Raw genomic sequence first — 19,624 nt, 5'->3', positions numbered from 1 at the left:
TTCTTTTACAGTCTGAGGGAGACGCATGCTGTAAGTTTGAAAAAAAAAAAAACTTCGCAAGCATGTCTGAAGATAACACGTCAGCCGCATCACTGCAGTCACGTGACTTTAGTCTCGTGCACGCGGTTCACAACAGAACTGGAAGAGAAGACAATGCTGAATAAAGTCGTAATTTTTGTTATTTTTGGACCAAAATGTATTTTCGATGCTTCAACACATTCTAACTGACCCACTGATGTCACATGAACTACTTTGATGATGTTTTTATTACCTTTCTGGACATGGACAGTATACCGCACGTAGATTTTCAATGGGGGACAGAAAGCTCTCGGACTAAATCTAACGTTAAAACATCTTAAACTGTGTTCCGAAGATGATCAGAGGTCTTCCGATTTTGGAAAGACCATGAGGGTGAGTCATTAATAACTGTCCCTTTAAACACAGGCAAACCAACTCAAAACTAGCTTGATCAGGCAGAGAGACCAGCAAGCTCAACTTGAAGCAACTTGAGAACCTGACTTCAAAGTCGGAATAAAATTGAAATGCAAAACTGTATTTTTTTTGCGAATCTTGTTTTTTTTTTACAAATTACTTATCTGTGAGCTTCATTATTTTCAATTCTCCTTTCCACTTCCAGTCATATAGTATGGCAGGTGGGCGGGGTCCCGGAAAAGATTGCAACGATTAGCAATTAGCAACGTGACCCAAATTCAAACGATCCAATCAATTCTCGATAAACGAATTCAATTTCTGCCCTAACTTTTTTCATTTCAGAAGCCGTTTCACTCTTATATACGTCAAGACTGGGAAAAATAAGACAATCGCTATAACTCGAATAACTATTAAACAGAAGAAATGGTTTAGTACTTCTTGGTAGATATAATCTCTCTTTCCTTAGTGTTTCAACTGTAAGTTTGTAGAGAGAACATAAAATGCAGCTTTTAAGTAGCACTCAGAAAGGATGAAATCATGCTTAATGATTGAATCTGAAACCATAGGAACGCTGGAGTTCAGTGTGGTCAATGTGACGTTGCTATAATAATAGCCAAACTGGCTTGAACATGTGATCGTAGTCTTAAACATCATTGCGAACTTAAGTCTCATTGTCGTTCTTTTAACTGCAAGCCTGTAGCCATGGTTCCAAGTGCGTTCCTAGGGGACATCAAGGTATTTATCGCCAACATCAAGACGTTTATCTCCTGACTCTAGGTGTATTTTGTTAATTGGGCAACATTTACAGGATTTCAAAAGGGCAACTATGCAGAAAGAAATGACATCTTTGTTCTTTGTTTTCGAAAAGGTCAGCTCTGTGGTCTTCGAACAACTAAGACCTTAAAGGGTTAAAGTTAAAGATTAAAGTAAAGTTTGAGTTTTGGCCAAACTAAAGAATAAAAGAGGGAAGGTGGAAACCGAGAGAGAGATAGAGATGTTTAATTGGAGTCATAAATAGTGAATGTAAGGTGAAGCACTCACATATACCCCCTCACCGAGACCAGAGGGACCTGCACATGATCGTAAAGTTCAAGAACTTCCCCCATGATAACTATATCATGTTCCCGCCATCGTGTACAGTGAAGAGGCTGTTGTCATGACAACAAGGTGGCAACATATATTCAGTGCACCAGTGAGGGAAAATAACAAGAATTTATTGGACATTAAGGAGGAAGGCTTTGGAGAATATAACCATTAGGCGCCGGCAATATGTGTCACAGTGTACAAAACGACACATTAGAGGATGAGACAGCCAAACATATACCCCCTCTGCTGTATTAAGTTATTTATGCTTCTGCAAATCCAATATACTTCACATAAACAGGGCCAGCATGAAAATTTAATGCGGACTCTCCATATATATAGTTTTCTTTTTCTGTGCCGAAGAGAAATAAATAAAAACGATTTTTAACCTATTACCAAGTCTGGCTTAATGCCACTTCCTAAAGTGTAGAGCAAATTGGATAATTTGTCATAATATAACCTTAGGAAATCTTAAAGAGTGTGACTCTAAACACAAAAGTAGAAGTAATGGCCAATTATCCCAGTGAACAGTCAGTGTCAGACAGCTGGGGAGCACAGGAACCGTAAGGGTACTAACTCACTGCTGTGGCTTTACTGCATAATTCCTCTTTTGTTTTCTCTGGACATTATTTTACAATGAAAAATAAGAAGTTTTTACGGATACCCAGACACTTTCCCCAATATAACAATATATTGCTCCTCTAATTGGCTTCCGACTTTATCCTAATTCTATTATGTTCTGTTTTAGTTTTTATTCAGATTTCTAACAATATTAGCAAATTGGCACATTTTGATGAAAAGAAAGTATTCAATTACATGCTAGCATTGCTCTTTAATTGTACTATATAAATCTGGCTTGGTGGACAAAAATCTCATTAGGCATAGGCTTTTATTTAAACATAAAATAAGCAAATGTTCATAAAAGGGAATTAAGGTGTCCATTGGGATCAAAGCTTTGGCCAAGTGTCTCCAATGTCCTTTAAGGGAAGTCACTCCACTAGGTGGCCTTGTTTGCAACACCAGTTATTTCAGTCATCTTTTATTACTTGCTTTCTAATTGGGTATCGTTTTGTTTCTAATTTTGATATTTTTCCTATTTAAAACTTGACTCTTCTGTAGTTACACCGTGTACTAAGACTGACGGAAAAATAAAAATGGCGTTTTCTAGGCCGATATGGCTAGGAACTATACTATGCTCATTTTCCAGCTCCCCTAGTGTTAAACATTAGATTTTTTACTGTTTTGGAATCCATTAAGCAGATCCCCGGGTCATGCGGTACCAATTTTAGCATAGCTTAGCATAATCCATTGAATCTGATTAGACCATTAGCATTGCGCAAAAAAATATCCAAAGAGATTCTCTATTTTTCCTATTTTAAACTTGACTCTTCTGTAGTTACATTGTGTACTAAGACTGACTGAAAATTAAAAATTGTGTTTTCTAGGCAGATATGGCTAGGAACTATACTCTCATTCTGGTGTAATAATCAAGGACTTTCCTGTCGTAACATGGCTGCAGGAGGCGCAATGATATTACGCAGTGCCCGAAAATAGTCCCCTGCTATTGAAAGTTACTAAGGGGACTACTTTCAGGTATGCGTAATATCATTGCGCCTACTGCAGCCATGTTACGGCAGTAAAGTCCTTGATTATTACGCCAGAATGAGAGTATAGTTCCTAGCCATATCTGCCAAGAAAATCGCAACTTTATTTTTCCGTCGGCCTTAGTACACGATGTAACTACAGAAGAGGCAAGTTTTAAATAGGAAAAATATCGGAAGTCTTTGGTTACTTTTTTAAACACAATGCTAATGGTCTAATCAGATTCAATGATTTATGCTAAGCTATGCTAAAATTGGTACCGCCAAACTCGGGGATCGGCTGAATGGATTCCAAAACGGTAAAAGTCAAATGTTTAACTCTAGGGGAGCTGGAAAATGAGCATATTTGTGTCCCTTTAAAAGACAGTATGTTCAAAATCACTCAGATAAAGTTTAAAAAGCACCCGTTTTAGAATAACAAGTCAACAGATTTAGTAAGTGGACATGAATGTGTTCATAGCCGAATCAATCAGTTATTATTTTGCTTTTTATTTAACTTTTTTATATAGCAAACACCGAAATTATTCACAGTCGACGAGCGCATTCTGCTTTAGAGCCAGCCGTGAAATAAGGCCCGACATGAATTTGGCAGAAATGTTTACAGTCATCTCTGCTGTGAGTGATGTCATCATTTAGAAAAAAATACATTTCACAGAAGCAGGACTCGCTCATCCTCTCAACGTGCGGCAGAGTCCGATGTTGCTTTGGAATGCGTAATGCGATTCGGCTGCCCACAGGACATTTGCACAATGGATGTCACCACTGCATGTGTTTGCAGAATGTCATTCATAAAGCTGCCGCTCAGCCACCTCAGCAATGTGTTTTCTAATCTCCCAGTGCTGGTGATAGAGAATCAATATGCTGTGTGTTATAATGATTATCCTTTGCTGTTTTGGTTTCCGTTCTCTGCTAAAACAATCCATAAGCAAGCATAGATTTTTTTTCAGATGCCATCATTGTTTAAGCATTTGTTGACAGCTGAAATGCCAACTGTTGGCTTCATTGTTTTCGGTAATATTTCAGATTGGCGTGTCCTTGGATGAGGCAAGCACTCAGTGATTGGCCCAGATCCTGCACAGTGTTTATTTAGTTGAATAAAAACCTTAATCACAAAGCAACTGTCTGATTTTTCTCTGATAAAGAGGAATGAGGGAAACACAATAAAAAACATCAGACATTTAGAGCCCGTCCACACGGAGATAGATCCATCGTTTTGAGAGCCTGAAATTGTTTTTTTTAACTGGGTCCCAGATTGGATAAATTTGAACACGACACCCTTACGATTATGTCACCGTCCCACATCTCAACCCTAGCTGCAAGGTTTTGAACCGGTTCACAGAACGAAAACAAAAACCAGAAACTTTTGATGTTTTGCAAACAAAACCAGAAACTTTCAAAAAATATATGTTCCGGAACAGAATCGTTTATTTAAAATAATGGTAACCAATTGATACCATTATTTTTTCGATTTCCGCACAGATCACGGCCCACGGTTCGGCTCGCTTGCGATACGCGGATTAAGACGCAAATTTAAAATTGGGTGAAAGTTGATCATTTGCACATGTTTCAAATACATTTGGCGAATAAAGCACTAAAAAACGAAGTAATTTTCACTTTATGTGGAGCGACTGTTTATGCTGCATCTTCTTCCCGAAGCGCCATTTGGAATTCTTCCTCCGCTTGTGTGTGTGTGTGCGCATGTGTAAGTGTACTCAACAAATGTAAGCATTTTACATAATGTAGCCTTTTTTAATGTTTGATGACAAGATAGAGACTTAAGGAAAATGATGTAGACTAATCATTTAAGTTTAATGTCCTAATGATAAGCCTACTTATTTGTATGTCCCACATCTGACATGGAACGTTATTAACCGGTTCGGGAACTTTATTTTTTTCTAACCGGTTCAGGAACGTCAATTTTTGGGTTGAACCGATAACCGCAAACGTTCAAATACTGTTTCTGTTCAGAACGAACCAATAAATGATTGATTCAAAGTAAAAGTACACAAAAAAGTAAAAGTACACAAAAAAATATTCAATTACAGTAACGTGAGTAAATGTAATTCGTTACTTTCCACCTCTGCATTTGACGCATCTACCGCGGCTGGTATGAACGCAGCATTAAGGGGATCGCACACCGGCCGCTCAGCGCTGCGCAGCGCCGTTCTAAAAAAATTTAACACATTGTTTTCTATGAGTGTATGCACACCGGCGCCGCCAGGTGGCGCCTGTCTGTGCCGCCCAGCTGTGACTCAGGAAGTTGTTCAAATCCCTGTCGCGCCACACAGCGCCACTCACACAGTTTAACATTAAATAACATCATATTTGTCCCAAATCATTAACGACTAACATTGGCTGCTAACGTATATTTTGCATTTTTGCTATCCGACGAAGCTCGCGCTATTTAATGTGCACTTCCGGTTTACAATACCTCCGAGTTCTCCTAGGCGCGGCGCTGAGCTGCGCGGCCGGTGTGCAATCCCCTTTAGACTGTTTTAGGGCATCACAGCATGGCAGATTCATCTTATGGATAAAATATGATTCTTTTTACCATTTAAGACGTAATGATTTTTATCATACTCGTATTTTGTTGACGCTTATTCGACAACGTTAGAAGGTAGACTAAAAGGTTATGGAAAGAGGCGGTTCATTTTCTAATTGTTTTCTCATTTCTGTTGTTGTCCCTGATATTGGCGATTTGCATTTTTATTCGTTTTTGTTGTGCTGATAGGAATTTCATCCTTATATTTACGAGGCTTTTGCTAGGCAGTGCCATCTCACTCTTGAGTACTGGTCCTCATAGTAATGATTACCTCTATTCAATTTCGCTCTCATGGGAGAGGCAGGAGCGCCAGGCAACGTGGCCTCAGCAACCCCTCTTCATGACTGAATGAAAAAGAGTCTGTCGAGTAGGTAAACATGCAGTGAATAACTTTTGACGTAGTGGATAGGTAAAAGAGAGGTTTAGCATATTCCCTCTCTTTATAGCCACAATGCGCAGTGCAATTCTTTGATACTTTTCTGCCACCCACCAAATCTGCTGCTTCTTTCTTCAAAAAACGTCTCCTTACTGAAATGCAAAAGCGCTTCGGAAACATTTGTGGAGGAACTCTTTTGCAATGAAGGAGTGTGAATGTTATTCGTGTGGCTTGTCAGATGCCCCACAGGCAGGAAGGGGTTTATTTAACCCACAGATCTTCTTTGGGTTTCACGCTGCGATAGTGTGCAAGCATAACTCCTCATTTGCTAGTTAAATTAAAAACCAAATCAAAAGGGAAAGCTCAGATGCTTTGAACTGACGGAGCACATGAAGTTTGTCTCTTTTCTGACCTTTTTTCTAACGCATGCAGGACCCCTACCTGCCTTTTTTTAATCTGCTGAGCTGGTAGACTTCAAATCTCCAGACGCTCTTTGCAAAGAGAAGTTCTGTTCTGTTGACTTTGGAGATCATTCTGGTGCCAGACTGCTTAAAATACTCAATATCAGGTATTACATCCGTTTGTGTGTGTACGGCCAAGAGGTTTTGCATGTGCGTAGTGTCTTATTGAAAAGAAGTACCAGAGATATGTGTGATCAAATTGTGCGTCTCTGAATGATTTCATCTTACATTCAGATATGGGGAAGCAAGCTCTGCAGCGCTATTTCCATTTCACTCTTCCAGAATATCAATAGAGCAGGTACGGATGAATCTCATATTCAGTGAAGGCATTTCATTTTCACTTACATTATGATCATATAGATGATCATGCGACAGGTCTTTGAACTTCAGTCTTTTCCCCCCACCGGCCTTGAATGCTGACACGTTGAAGCACGGTTCTTTTGTCTGTCTTGACTCTGTGAGGGTTATGGCCTTGTTGCAGTTTTAATGCTGCGGTCTTTGCTGCCTGATATGCGGCAGATGAACTTTTCATCAGCTTTTTGAAGCGCTGGGTAACTAAAAATGAAAATCCTATAACTATTTAAACACCCTCATGTCATTCCAAAGCCATATGCTGTATTTTTCTATGAAACTGCTTCATCGCTCTTATGCAGGGTTCACACCAGACGCGGTAGAGGCGGCAAGCGCGAGTGATTTACATGTTAAGTCAATGCAAAGATGCGATTAGGCATCCTGCGGCGCGGTCCATGCGAATTGAGCATTGCTGGGGGAAACACGCGTCTTCCGTGCCGCGTTAACCAATCAGGACCTTGCTGTAGTAGTGACGTGATTACAGGAAGCGAGCGCATTCGCAGAAGCCCCTCCCATGACGCAAATTTCCTCGTGAATGTCTCGAATTGCTAGAATTTTATGCGGCGGCTTTCACGTGTGAATGAAGCGAGTAGACACAAATGTTCAAGCGTCCAACTATGCAGGATACTTGCACGGATACTTTCGGATTTTGTAATTTGGATTTATAAGTTCCGGATTTTACCTGGTGGATAATTGCGGTATTACGGATTGCCGGAAATATTCGTCATTGGCAGGGAAGCGTTTTCTCTTAAAGGTATAGCGGGGGATTTTCTTTTTCCGGTTGGATCATCAAGACTGTTGGTCATCTTAGTTGTCAATCATTCTGGTTATATGTTTACGTAAGGTTATCGTACGTGCTCGTCCCTAGGTTTGCTTTCTGCACATGCGCACTTTCAGGTGTACATGTGTAGTAAGCTACGGTTTCAACCATTCATTGAAGCTCGCGTTCTCACCGTGTTTTTTTTAAATGTCTGAGGGTCACAAGAGAAAAAGTGTCTACGAATTGTATGACAAGAAGAGAAAAGCCTCTGAAGAAAGAAACAAGACCCGAGTGTTTTTGGGAGAATATTTTACACACTGGCGTTTGGGCTTTCCACGCAAAGTTTCTACTCGACAGGTAAAGTTTGGCATGCTATTTGGGGAAATCCATTTAAAATCACTGCTAGTAAAAGTTGATGTAAGCTATGATTAGCGATGCTAGCCCTGGCACAAGTCATGGACCACGCAGACACTGTAAACATCTCAATGTATGTGCCATGCCGACAGCAACTTGTAAACGGAGCATGCACGAGAAGAATGCAATTCGTTTTTTTTTTAAAGTGGAGAGGGCGTTTTTTTTCTACAATTCGTGAAAATCTTCCGCTATACCTTTAATTGAAAGAGTTAAAATGGCATGCATCGCAATAATAATAATAATAATTATTATTATTATTCAATATTATATTATTTTTCTAAATATATATATTATATAAAAAGTATTATTAAAAAAAAAAAAAAATATATATATATATATATATATATATATATATATATATATATATATATATATATATATATATATATATATATATATATATATATTAGTTCTTTGCTGTAAATGTACTGTTCCTTTCACCAGTATCTCTCAAAGCCATTCAAGTACTTTACTATAATCATGCCATTAAAACAAGGATGAGATCACAGTGTGTAGTACAGTTACAAGAGTTATGACTGAGCTGCACATTGTTACTGTATGTTTTGCTTTCTGAGACATTGAAAGGTTTCTAAAAAGGTTTCTAAACAACATCTTTGGTTAACCTAAACAGGCCTTAATGCATTTAAAGCATTGCAATGCAAGTAAATGTGGCGAAAGGGTCAAAGGGTTTTTCATTGTGTTCTGTTAGATGATTTAGTTTTGTTATCAATGACTCGCCATTCACCTGTGTTTTCTATGTCAATGAACGACTGTCCATTAAAGGTAGAAAACCCTCCATCTGAAGACAAAGTAAAACTCTTTTAAGAGGCACCACCCTTTTGCTTAATATAAATTTTTAACCAGTGCAACCATTAGTGCTCCAAATACTTAACCTGGGTCCTGAGACTATATATTTGTGTCTCAATAAGCCATTCTTCTTTTTTCTGATTGCGACGTGCTGTCTTCATTTGAATGCTTATCAGGTTAAGATTCACATTAGCTGGGTTGTTTGAATCTGGCAGCTAATTTATTAAGAGGACATCTTCCATTCTGCATGCAGGCGCTGCTTTTGAGTAAACCGGTTGACACCGCTTCCTCTTTACCGTAATGTTCTGCTTCATTTCCTTTTTACGTTTTAATCTGAGACGCATTACGAAAACATCGGTAAGCTCATCAAAATTCTGAAAGGAACGGCGCGTTTATGCCGCTTAATTGTTTTAAAAGCCTCGCAGTCATTACGTCTGACATAACAGCGCGAGTCTGAAGCACCTCAATGTCATTCAAATAAAGGCTAATAACCTTTAAGTGCTTTCCGAGTAAAACTGCAATACCAACAGAATTCATGCCTCTGGTTATGATATTAAATGCATTACCTATGAATAATTTTCATATTTTCATTTAATCGCAGATGCGAGCAAGTGTAAATGAGGTTTAGTTTTTGGCGTGTCCACGAGGAACAGATACGCTGTAGTTTTGGACACCATATGGATGGATGAATATATAGCACATTTGTAATCGTTGTAAAATAGTATCGGAAATCCTGCTGTTACTGCATCGTAAAACAAATGTTACAGTATTTGTACTCATGTCATTTTTAACCCTGTATTCATTTTTCTTTGGGTTTTTTTGTTAAACTGTCTCTTTAATAATAGTTTAAGTCGCCTGCGTGTTCTTCCATAATTTCATCCTCAATATGTATATATCTCATGCTAATGTATGCGACACTGATGACTGGCCAAGCTGTCGTCGGAAAGCATCACTGAGGTCAGAGGCTCAAATTGAGAATGAGAACTGTAAAGGGACAGTGAGTGGCAGCGCGTCTGCCCAGAGATGAAGGAAAGCGATATATTGTGTGAGTGCACGATCCGCTTCAGGGCCAGATGTTCCACTTGACAGCCCCCTTGAGTGGAGGGCAGTTCTGCCAGCTGTCCCCCTTCTTACCGCACATTCAGCCATTTGTTGATGGAGGATTGAATGCGTGCCTCAACATGATGAAAAATCAACAGAATAGCTGTCTACCCATGATCCTCCTGTCCGAACGGTCGTCCAAAACAAATAGTCCCATGAAAGTTATTTTGTTTACTAAGGCGACGTTGTGCATGTTTGTGTCAAATCCAAAAGAATTAATCGCACCCTCTATATTCCAGGTGAGGATTTTGCATTTACCTTCTGCCTTGTGTAATGCATGATATTAGAAGAATTCATTCATCAAAGACCCATGCTGTTATTCCCTGGAAAGAGTTATATTTAACTTGGATAGGTCACAGCATTTTCTAGCGGGCTCTGCCGAGGATATGAGTCTGAAGAATTATGACTTTTCTGACCCAGGTGTAGGCATTATTCATGCTTAGGATCCGATCGCTAGTGGTACGAGAACACGGGTAAAAGAAGCCACTGACATCTTAAAAATGTCAAGACTTTCTCAAAGTCTTTGGCCTAGATGTCTAAACTCGAAGAGGACGTTTTAATGGCATGTCATTGCTTCTTGCAGTACAGTAGTATCAAGGCGGATGTGATTTGAACTTGGGCTGGATGTGATGGTGTGCAAACTTGATTTAGTTCTAGTTTTATACCAATTATAGTTTGAGCTATGTTGTCTTCTCCTTGTAAGCAATGTACACTGTAAAAATTGGGTTAACTTAAAGGAAAACACCACACTTTTTCAATATTTTACTCTATTCTTCAAATTAGACTAATGAATACATACCTATCTTTTTCAATGCGTGCACTTAATCTCTTTGTACAGCACGTCGGGAATGTATGAATTGGGCTAGGCTAAATGCTAACACATTCACCACGCGCTGTACAAAGATTAAAGTGCCAGCATTGAAAAATATAGGTACACTGTAAGAAAACTTTGCTGCCTTGGAGTTTTTTGTTGAATCGGCTAAGACTTACAAGTCATGTCAACAAAGATGAGTTGTCACAACTTATAAAATATAGTTGAGAAAAGTCAACTTAATTTTTTTAAGTTATAACAACTCACCTGTAGTTATAACAACTCATCTCTAGTCAAGATAAATAATAGTAAGTTGACTTGTAAATCTGAGTTGATTCAACAAAAAATTTAAAGGCAGCAAAGTATATGTGTATGTGTGTATGTATTAATTTGTTTAATTTGAGGTAAGAACATAGAAAAATATTAAAAAACTGTGGTGTTTTCTTTAAAAAAAATGCAGCATGAAGTTAAAACGACTTGGTTTTGCATGTCAATATCAACCTACTATTTTAAGTTTTGGCTTGTGAAAAGTTGACATAACTAATGAAATTAAGTTTAAAATGGTTAAACTTAATTTTTTAAGTTGAAGTAACATTAAAATATTTGTTGATTTTACAAAAATGCTGCATATTTTTTTACAACGCTGCATTAACATTTTTAAGTTAATTCAACTCAAAAAAATTGTGTAAACTAATATTTTTGAGTAAACTAATATTTTAAGTTGATTTATCTCAAATTTTAACGCAACCAGGTAACCTACCTTTCTAAGTTGAACCAACAAATCTTTTTTTATTATTTTATGGCATTTTGAGTAACATTTAAGAGAATTGTAAATTGTATTTTACTCTTGATAAATTCTTCAATTTATAAGAGTAAAAATCATCATAGTAAGATTACCATGATTATCATACTATGCATGTCTGTCTCTTTTATATTGGCACAATAATTAATTTACAAGACTATTTTAAAACATCCAATATACTGTTAGACATGCATTTTCAACTTTCAGCTGTTTATTTTTCTCGTGTTTCTTGCAAAAACTGGAATTTTGACGCATATGTGTATTTAGGGCCAATAACGGTGCCATAATACTCACAAACTGTGCATTTAGCACTGCTATTTGTGTTTCAATGGCTAAAAATCACTTGTTTTAAAACTGCGGTGCTTACATTTGTGAACAAACGTAAAGTTGTCGTGACCACGTGCACCTTGACAGAGACGATAGTCAAAAATCTCTACCGGTTGACAAATTGCTACCGGTTTGTCATACCTACCAGTGTCTCGCCCACCCCTAGGCTGTGCGGTATTGGTGTAAAACTGACGTTGCAATGATGGGGGGTGCAATGTATATTGCTGTCTGAAAAAAAAAACTGGATGAGTTTCCCAGATTACTTGAAAAGGTCTGTTTGAGAGAAATTAACTTCTGCCTTGCATTTCTTTTCTGGCTCTGGGATCGCAACTTGAGGAAAATAATTGTGGGATTGTATTACAGTACATACCTCGATAAGTACATAAGTCGTGTTATAAAAATCTTCTTCGAAACCATTCATTTTTATCACCATGTTTTCCGAGAGGTAAAATGTTACAGAATCTTTGATTTTTTTCTGCTGTTTGAAACGTTTCTACTACAAAAATGCTCATGTGATGTGACTATTGCAGATGAACACTGTAATATTGATGGTGAAGTAATATATTTTGCAGCCCTAGCTGGATTATATTCAAATTGTCATTCTAAACAAGTACCCAGTCAATGAATTTGAACCAGAAGTAAATGTAACAATACTGTATGTATAGACTGTTTCAGCAGTAACAACATAAACATGCGGCTTTTGTGGTCATCACGTTAATTTCCGGTAAACTCTGCGAAGTAGTAATAACAACAAATTCCTTTTAAAGTAGTTCATTTATATAACAAGCAAAATAAACAACACATAGATTACATAGAAACCCAAAACATTTGTTATTTTCACAAGGTATTTTCTATAATGCAGTGTTTATAATTCTTCATATGACGATTGAACATAACACCAAGTCAAGCTCTCCGAAATTCAATTTATTGTTCTCTTGCTGTCTTTCTCAGCTGGAACAACGTACATCTTTGGGAAAGGAGGAGGCCTCATTACCTTTAACTGGCCAGCAAATGAGCGCCCGAGCACCCGTACGGACAGACTGACTGTGGGCTTCAGCACCTCGCTCAAGGATGGCGTCCTTATCCGCATCGACAGCGCCCCCGGCCTGGGAGACTACCTCATGCTTCACATAGTAAGTCAGAGCTGCTTCTCCAAAACTGATCCTGATTTATTGTCTGGTCCTGGTGCCTACACAGCATTTCTCTTTTGGACATTTTCACAGGTACAATAACAAAAGCCTGAACGGTGTTAGGACTAAATTTAATCCCAAATATCTTCAAGGTGTCAGTGTACATATAGATTTCTGCAACACTTTGTCATTATTTTGTAGGGTTTAGTTTTAAGGTTTAATTAACACAAACACACACTTAACATATGCTCTCAGTAACAATGTTAACACCACGTTTTCATTCTGTGCATTTTGTGCTTTATATAACTTATGTGAGTTGACACAACTGGGGGCTTTTCTTTCACAAATCTTTCTTTTTCTTTCACATGCCTTTATAAATAATCAATTCAGAAATAAGATGTCTCTCACATTGCTCTGTGTCAGCCTCACTATTCCATTAATCTTAGTATTTTAATGTGCCAGTTCCAATAAGACGTCCGTCATTTCTCTGTAACATTATACAACACTGTTCCTTCGGCCATAACAATAGGGAATTATATTAAAATTGGCATAATTTGGCTGAGCCGCACAATGTTCTTTGCAATTTTACCAAGACGAGAGAGTGAATTTGACTGGATATGTTCATAACGTAAAGCAATCAATATTCATATAACAAATGCGGGTTTGGAAATTACCTTGCTTTTCTTTAAAAAAAAAAAAAGATTTCTTCCCAGACATTATTCTGTATTAGGAAATCTTCGGACAGATAGTGTAGATGTTTATAGCTAAAGGTACTGTAGGTACAGTCGTATGTGCTTTTAAACATGTCAAAAGCATGAGAAATTAAAGAGAGCTGTTTCTCCATATGCTGGTGTAAGATCTACTGATCGTTTTCAGTCATATGAGCATCAGTGAGGTCAGGCACTAATGTCAGATGATGGGCTTTGGCTCGCAGTCTGCATTTCAATTCACACCAACGTCAAACTGAGTTTAGCACGGTGCTTTGTGAATGACAGATGATTATATTTTCTTAGAAAATTTAAACTTAATATGTTTAATGTTGACTGAGTAATAAGGTTATGTCAAAGATTGGAATCAATGTGAAGTAAATGGTTAAAATCAAACTTTGATGTTTGTTATCTCAATTAGACTTTAAGACTTTACCCTGGATTTCACAGACACATTGCAATTGTCACATTGTAATTAAAACAAGTATGTGATGTCAATTAATAATATACTTAACTCTTTCCCCGCCATTAATGAGTTATCTCTTCAATTAAGAAAAAACATTTGCATAAAAAACGTGTTCTTACCCAATTTATGAAAAAACTGAAGCCAAAAACATTAATTTTGAACTCTGATGTGTTTTGACAATCGTTCTGAATCTGATCTTTAACTAAATTACTTCAAAAATTCAATTATTTTAACTTTTTGCTACAATTTTTTTTTTGAAAAATACTCATATTTAAGAGTTTATAAGCAGAGAAAAGATATAGATGTTTGTTTGTTTATTGTTTGTTTGAAAGGGTCTGTACTTTAATTTGATATATTTGTATGTTTATATATTTTTAGAAGAAAATTTTCTTGGAAGGCATTTTGTAAAACTTGTGAAAATCACAAAAAAGCTGGTGGGCAAATTTTTAAAAATTGGCTGGCGGCGAATGAGTTAACATACTTAATAAAATCAACTTTATTGCCATGTTTTACAGGTGTACATTTTCAAGGAATTTGTCTTGGTGTACTGGTGCATAACAAGTACCAAGTACAATACTATAAGTAAGGGTTAATGTATAGGCAGCAGATTGTTATTATTGTTATACAGGCTGTACATTTTCCCACTTATTACACAACTATTTACCTCATAAATAAGGTAAATATTGATTTGAAAATTTTATTAGCTCATTTTAACCAGGCAGACCTTCCTTGAGGAAAATCTATTTATTTTTGGTTTTAAGATAAGACAAGACAAATGTTACGAACACACTAATTGGTTAACCATCTTTAAATATAATGTCATATTTTATTAAAAGATATATTTATATTTATTTTTAATATTTTTTATTGTAATATTAAACCATACCTGTCATAATATTTGTCGTGTTTGTATTAGTTTTGAGCTGTAATAATGTGAAAAGAAAGAACCTTGAAATGTTGTGGCTGCCAATCAGAATCAAGAATTATAGATTGCTGTGTAATGAATCGAGGAAATGTAAAAAAATTATAAACAATATACTAAGAGAAAATGATATATACTGTACATTAGTGCAGGGCGTTTAACTCTTTCCCTGCCATTGGCATAAAAAAGCTTTCCAGGCCAATGACGAGTATTTCCGGCTTTCTGCAATACCGCTATTATCCACCACGTGGTGTTGTTCCGCAACTTGTAAAACCCAGAAATATTGCCCTAGGGCAAACAGCTGTATGTCCGTGTAAGTTTTGAGGATTGCTCTGCATCGGATCTCTATCAAACGTCCTTCACTAAATGGAATTATCTCAAAATTTGCTCAAAATTTTGTGTTTTTGAAGAAACCTACCCATTTTTAAGAGGTGATAAAAAGAGAACTAATGAAGGTAGGATGAATCTTTTTTTTTTTTACGCAGAGAGACTGTTCATTCATTTTATATATTGTATGTTTATATATTTTAAGAAGAACATTTTCTTGAAGGCATTAAACTTTTGTGAAAATCATGAAAAATGCTGCAGCTGACTGGCAACTTTTTTAAAAACCGCTGGCGGTGAAAGAGTTAAAATGGGCCCAAAAGCACACAGTTGAGGGAGTGAGGTGCATTTTAACAGTATGTGACAATAATACATAATATACATACACTGTAAAAAAATTCTGTAGAAATTACAGTATTACTGGGTATTACTGACAACTAGCTGCCAGTAACTTATTTTACATTTATGTTATTTACTGGCAACAGTTTGTTCAAAGTTAAATGAACATGAAACATTTTCAGTCTTTATCTTCTACAGTAAGTTACTGGCAACCGGCTGCATAATTCTAATGTAATTCTTATGTAAAGCATAATTACAGCACATTTTTTACAGTGTATACATAAAGAAAAATGAAAAGCTTCGATGCAAAAGCCGCTAAACGCACCTCTGTCAAAAATTAGATAATGATGTTATCCCAAATGCTCTCGACATCAAATACTTTTGCTGCAAATCCGCTTAATCCCAGCCTTAGGCCATACCAGTTTGTTAGCAGAATCCATTTAGAATCTAACAAAAATGTGAATTTACAGTACAAGAAAGCATGTCAGACAAGGGTTTTGCATCTGAGCTTCATGCATAAAATACATATTATAAAGTATACCTTCTAACTGCTCAGTATAAATTGACATTATACAGTAAATGTAAACATTGACAAAAAAAATGTAAATTCTTATCTCATTCTAATAGGTTGCATATAACCATGACCTTGTGGTTTAATGGGGTCTGATTTCCCTTTCTATCAGATTCGGGAAGTCTTTCTGGCTATCTGCATCTGTCCGCTAGTTTTATCGTAGCCTGTTATGGTGGTCCACAGGGACTCTCGTGTCTCTAGAATGGGCAGTATAACTAAGGGCATTTCAGCAAACCTTACCCCCTGCCTTCACCCTTTATGACACACATACACTCACCCCATTATAGCAGCGTAGCACTGATGGAAATGAGCCTCCTCTGCCAAATGAGCTAAATCTGGAGCACAACTCTGGAGTAAAGGGAATTAAGCTGCTCATATTTTACGATCAGTTTCAAAACTTGCATAACTAGCGAATGGGGGTTGCCTTTGATTGGCACATACTGATATGGAATTAATAGTTGCATTGGGAACAGTAAAAAAGTATAAAGTGCAAATTATGAATTGTCCCTCCATTTAAACATTTTCACATTTGAACCATTAAAGGTGTAGACCTCCACAATTAATTATTTTCAACCTCTTTATAAATGTGTTTAAGTTCACTGTTTGAATAGTAATAATGGAGGTCACATTATGACTCCTTTCCTTTTACTGATAATGACGGAACCGTTCTAGCTATTCTGAACCTGAAATGGCTGGTGACACCTTTGAATACTTTGTTAGACAGTCTACAACAACAGCTGAAATGTCAGTGCCATTGCCCTTCAAACATGCCACCTCTGAAATGGCAACCTCGGTGATGGAGAATGGTATTCAAACATTTTAAAAATTTTGAAAAGTCAAATTGTGTTTGAAATATAATATGTAGGAATATGTAGACCAAAAAGTATCAAATATATAAGGACAGACAAAAAGCTAAATTAAAATGACACTTTACAAAAATGGTAAAAATGATTGGTAATCTCTAGCATAATTTTTGTGCTAAACACCATGTGAACTTTACATCAGGGACATTACTCTCATCTGAGCAGTTGAGCATATCCACACATGGTGCTTCAAAGCAGGAAACATCTGTCCTGTGTACATTTTGGCATCTTTCGCTCTTGAACTCATCTGATGTTTCTTGAGTTAGAAGAAGTGAAGATACAGAGGTACCATCTGCTGCTCCCCATGTATTCTGTCAACGCTAAAGCTTGCGGCTATGGCACTCCCCGCCGTTTCACTACCGCAGCAGGTCCGCAATTGGCCGTTTGTACCTTGATGCAATAAAAGCATGGAATATATCCATGGCTATTAGAAATATACAAACCCTAATCTTAAAGGAATACTCTACTCATTTTCAATATTAAAATATGTTATTACCTTAACTAAGAATTGTTGATACATCCCTCTATCATCTGTGTGCGTGCACGTAAGCACTGGAGCGCGCTGCGACGCTTCAATAGCATTTAGCTAAGCCCCATTCATTCAATGGTACCATTTAGTTATAAAGTTAGAAGTGACCAAACACATCAACGTTTTTCCTATTTAAGATGAGTAGTTATACGAGCAAGTCTGGTGGTACAAAATAAAACGTAATGCTTTTCTAAGCGGATTTAAAAGAGGAACCACGTTCTATGGCGCAATAGCACCCCTGGGAGCACTTCGACTCGCCTGAAAAGTCCGCTCCCCTTCTCACTCTCATAATGGGAGAGGGAGGGTGTTACTGCGCCGAGTCGAAGTACTCCCAAAAGTGCCATCACGCCACAAAATATAGTTCCCCTTCCAAATCCGCTTAGAAAAGCGCCACGTTTTATTTTGTACCACCAAACTTGCTGGTATAACCACTCGTCTTAAATAGGAAAAACGTTGATGTGTTTGGTCACTTCTAACTTTATCTCTAAATGGTACCATTGAATGAATGGGGCTTAGCTAAATGCTATCGAAGCGTCGCAGCGCGCTCCAGCGCTTATGTGCACGCACACAGATGATAGAGGGATGTATCAACAATTCTTAGTTAAGGTAATAACATATTTTAATATTAAAAATGAGTAGACTATTCCTTTAAAGGAACAGTATATAGGATTGTAGCCAAAACTGGTACTGCAATCAAAAAAATTGTGGCTAAAACTGGTACTGCAACCACACAACTGGTGGCCAATACTCAAAATGAACTCAACATAAACATGAGTTGAGGGCTGCAACTCCACTTTTTAAATGACAATATCCTGGCTGGACCGCTGTTGTGAGTGATATAAGTATTTGAAATGAAAATGATTTCTTAATGTCTAGTGACATATCAGGGCCATTTTATGATTAATTGATATACATTTCTTACATACTATTCCTTTAAAGTTAACCGAGAGAAACAGGATATTTGGAAATAATATGGCAGGGAATTAATGTTATACGGTTAGAAATTTAAAATGTGGTGCTTTATTGGAAACAACTAAAAAAGTATGCTGGCTCCAGGAAAAACACTTTGTTGGACACATGACCTAACTTCTTAGGACAAATAGCCTAATAATTACACAACACACATTGTTTTAGTATATCTATTGTTGTGCATAACTGTATAGCTGCTGTTTCTCTACAACTAACAGAAAAACATTTAGACAGGCGTGCTTGCCATCTGTTGACCGTGGCACACTTACACTGGCAAATAAATTAACTTTTGTAAGTCCGGCATCTGCTAAATGCCCTCAAGTTTTGTTCTCTTAAGGAGAGAGAGAGAACGAGAGAGAGGCAAAGAAAGATACTCATGAACATCCACCCCGCTGTTCAGGAGTGCAATAACGTAACTCGCTGCTGAACCACCATAATACATGATGCATAGTTGGAGAAACTAATTACCTAGTCTAGACTGTTTCCCGAAACATAGTAACTTTGTGGCGGATTTGTCGTTTGAACCATTTAACAACATAATAGATAATGTCACGTTAATTAATCTGTTCAAATTGATTTAATGCACAGAGTATTGTTGTAAAAAACGTACATTGCTCTGATTTCATTATCTGTATATTTTATTCATGCGCAAGTTCTCTGCTACGTCACTCCTCCCAAGGATTCCCCAAGGTCTTAAGGCCGGAATACACTGCAGGATTTTGCCCTCTTATGAGATCATTACCTTATCACACTGTGCGACATGGATCATTTAAACTCGGGTACGACAGGCATGTAGACTGTACGATGATGACACGGAAGCTTCGGCGGCTGCGTCACACGTTAGCGCAACGTCACCAGCATGCACTCGTGGTAAACAAATACCAGCGCCCAGGTCGTAGCAACAAACACACTGTGCGGTGATCATGCCGAATTTCT

The 19,624-nt window shown here is 37.3% G+C and overlaps 1 protein-coding gene across 38 annotated transcripts in view; it reads left to right on the top strand.

Moving 5' to 3' along the window:
• nrxn3a (neurexin 3a) overlaps nt 1–19,624 on the top strand; it is a 411,002-nt gene that overhangs the window by 287,956 nt on the left and 103,422 nt on the right. For all 38 annotated transcript variants that reach the window (XR_008635797.2, XR_008635796.2, XR_008635795.2 and 35 more), the window contains one exon: nt 12,820–13,001. Coding sequence is in view for 35 of the 38 variants with exons in the window: in XM_055172356.2 (XP_055028331.2) it covers nt 12,820–13,001 (182 nt within the window). In the remaining 3 variants the exon portion in view is untranslated. The remainder of the gene's footprint in view (nt 1–12,819; nt 13,002–19,624) is intronic.

The sequence above is a fragment of the Misgurnus anguillicaudatus genome, chromosome 7 (assembly GCF_027580225.2).
Source record: "Misgurnus anguillicaudatus chromosome 7, ASM2758022v2, whole genome shotgun sequence".
NCBI lineage: Eukaryota > Metazoa > Chordata > Actinopteri > Cypriniformes > Cobitidae > Misgurnus > Misgurnus anguillicaudatus.
The sequence above is the reverse complement of the archived record's forward strand: the minus strand, read 5'-3'. Positions and strand labels throughout refer to the sequence as shown.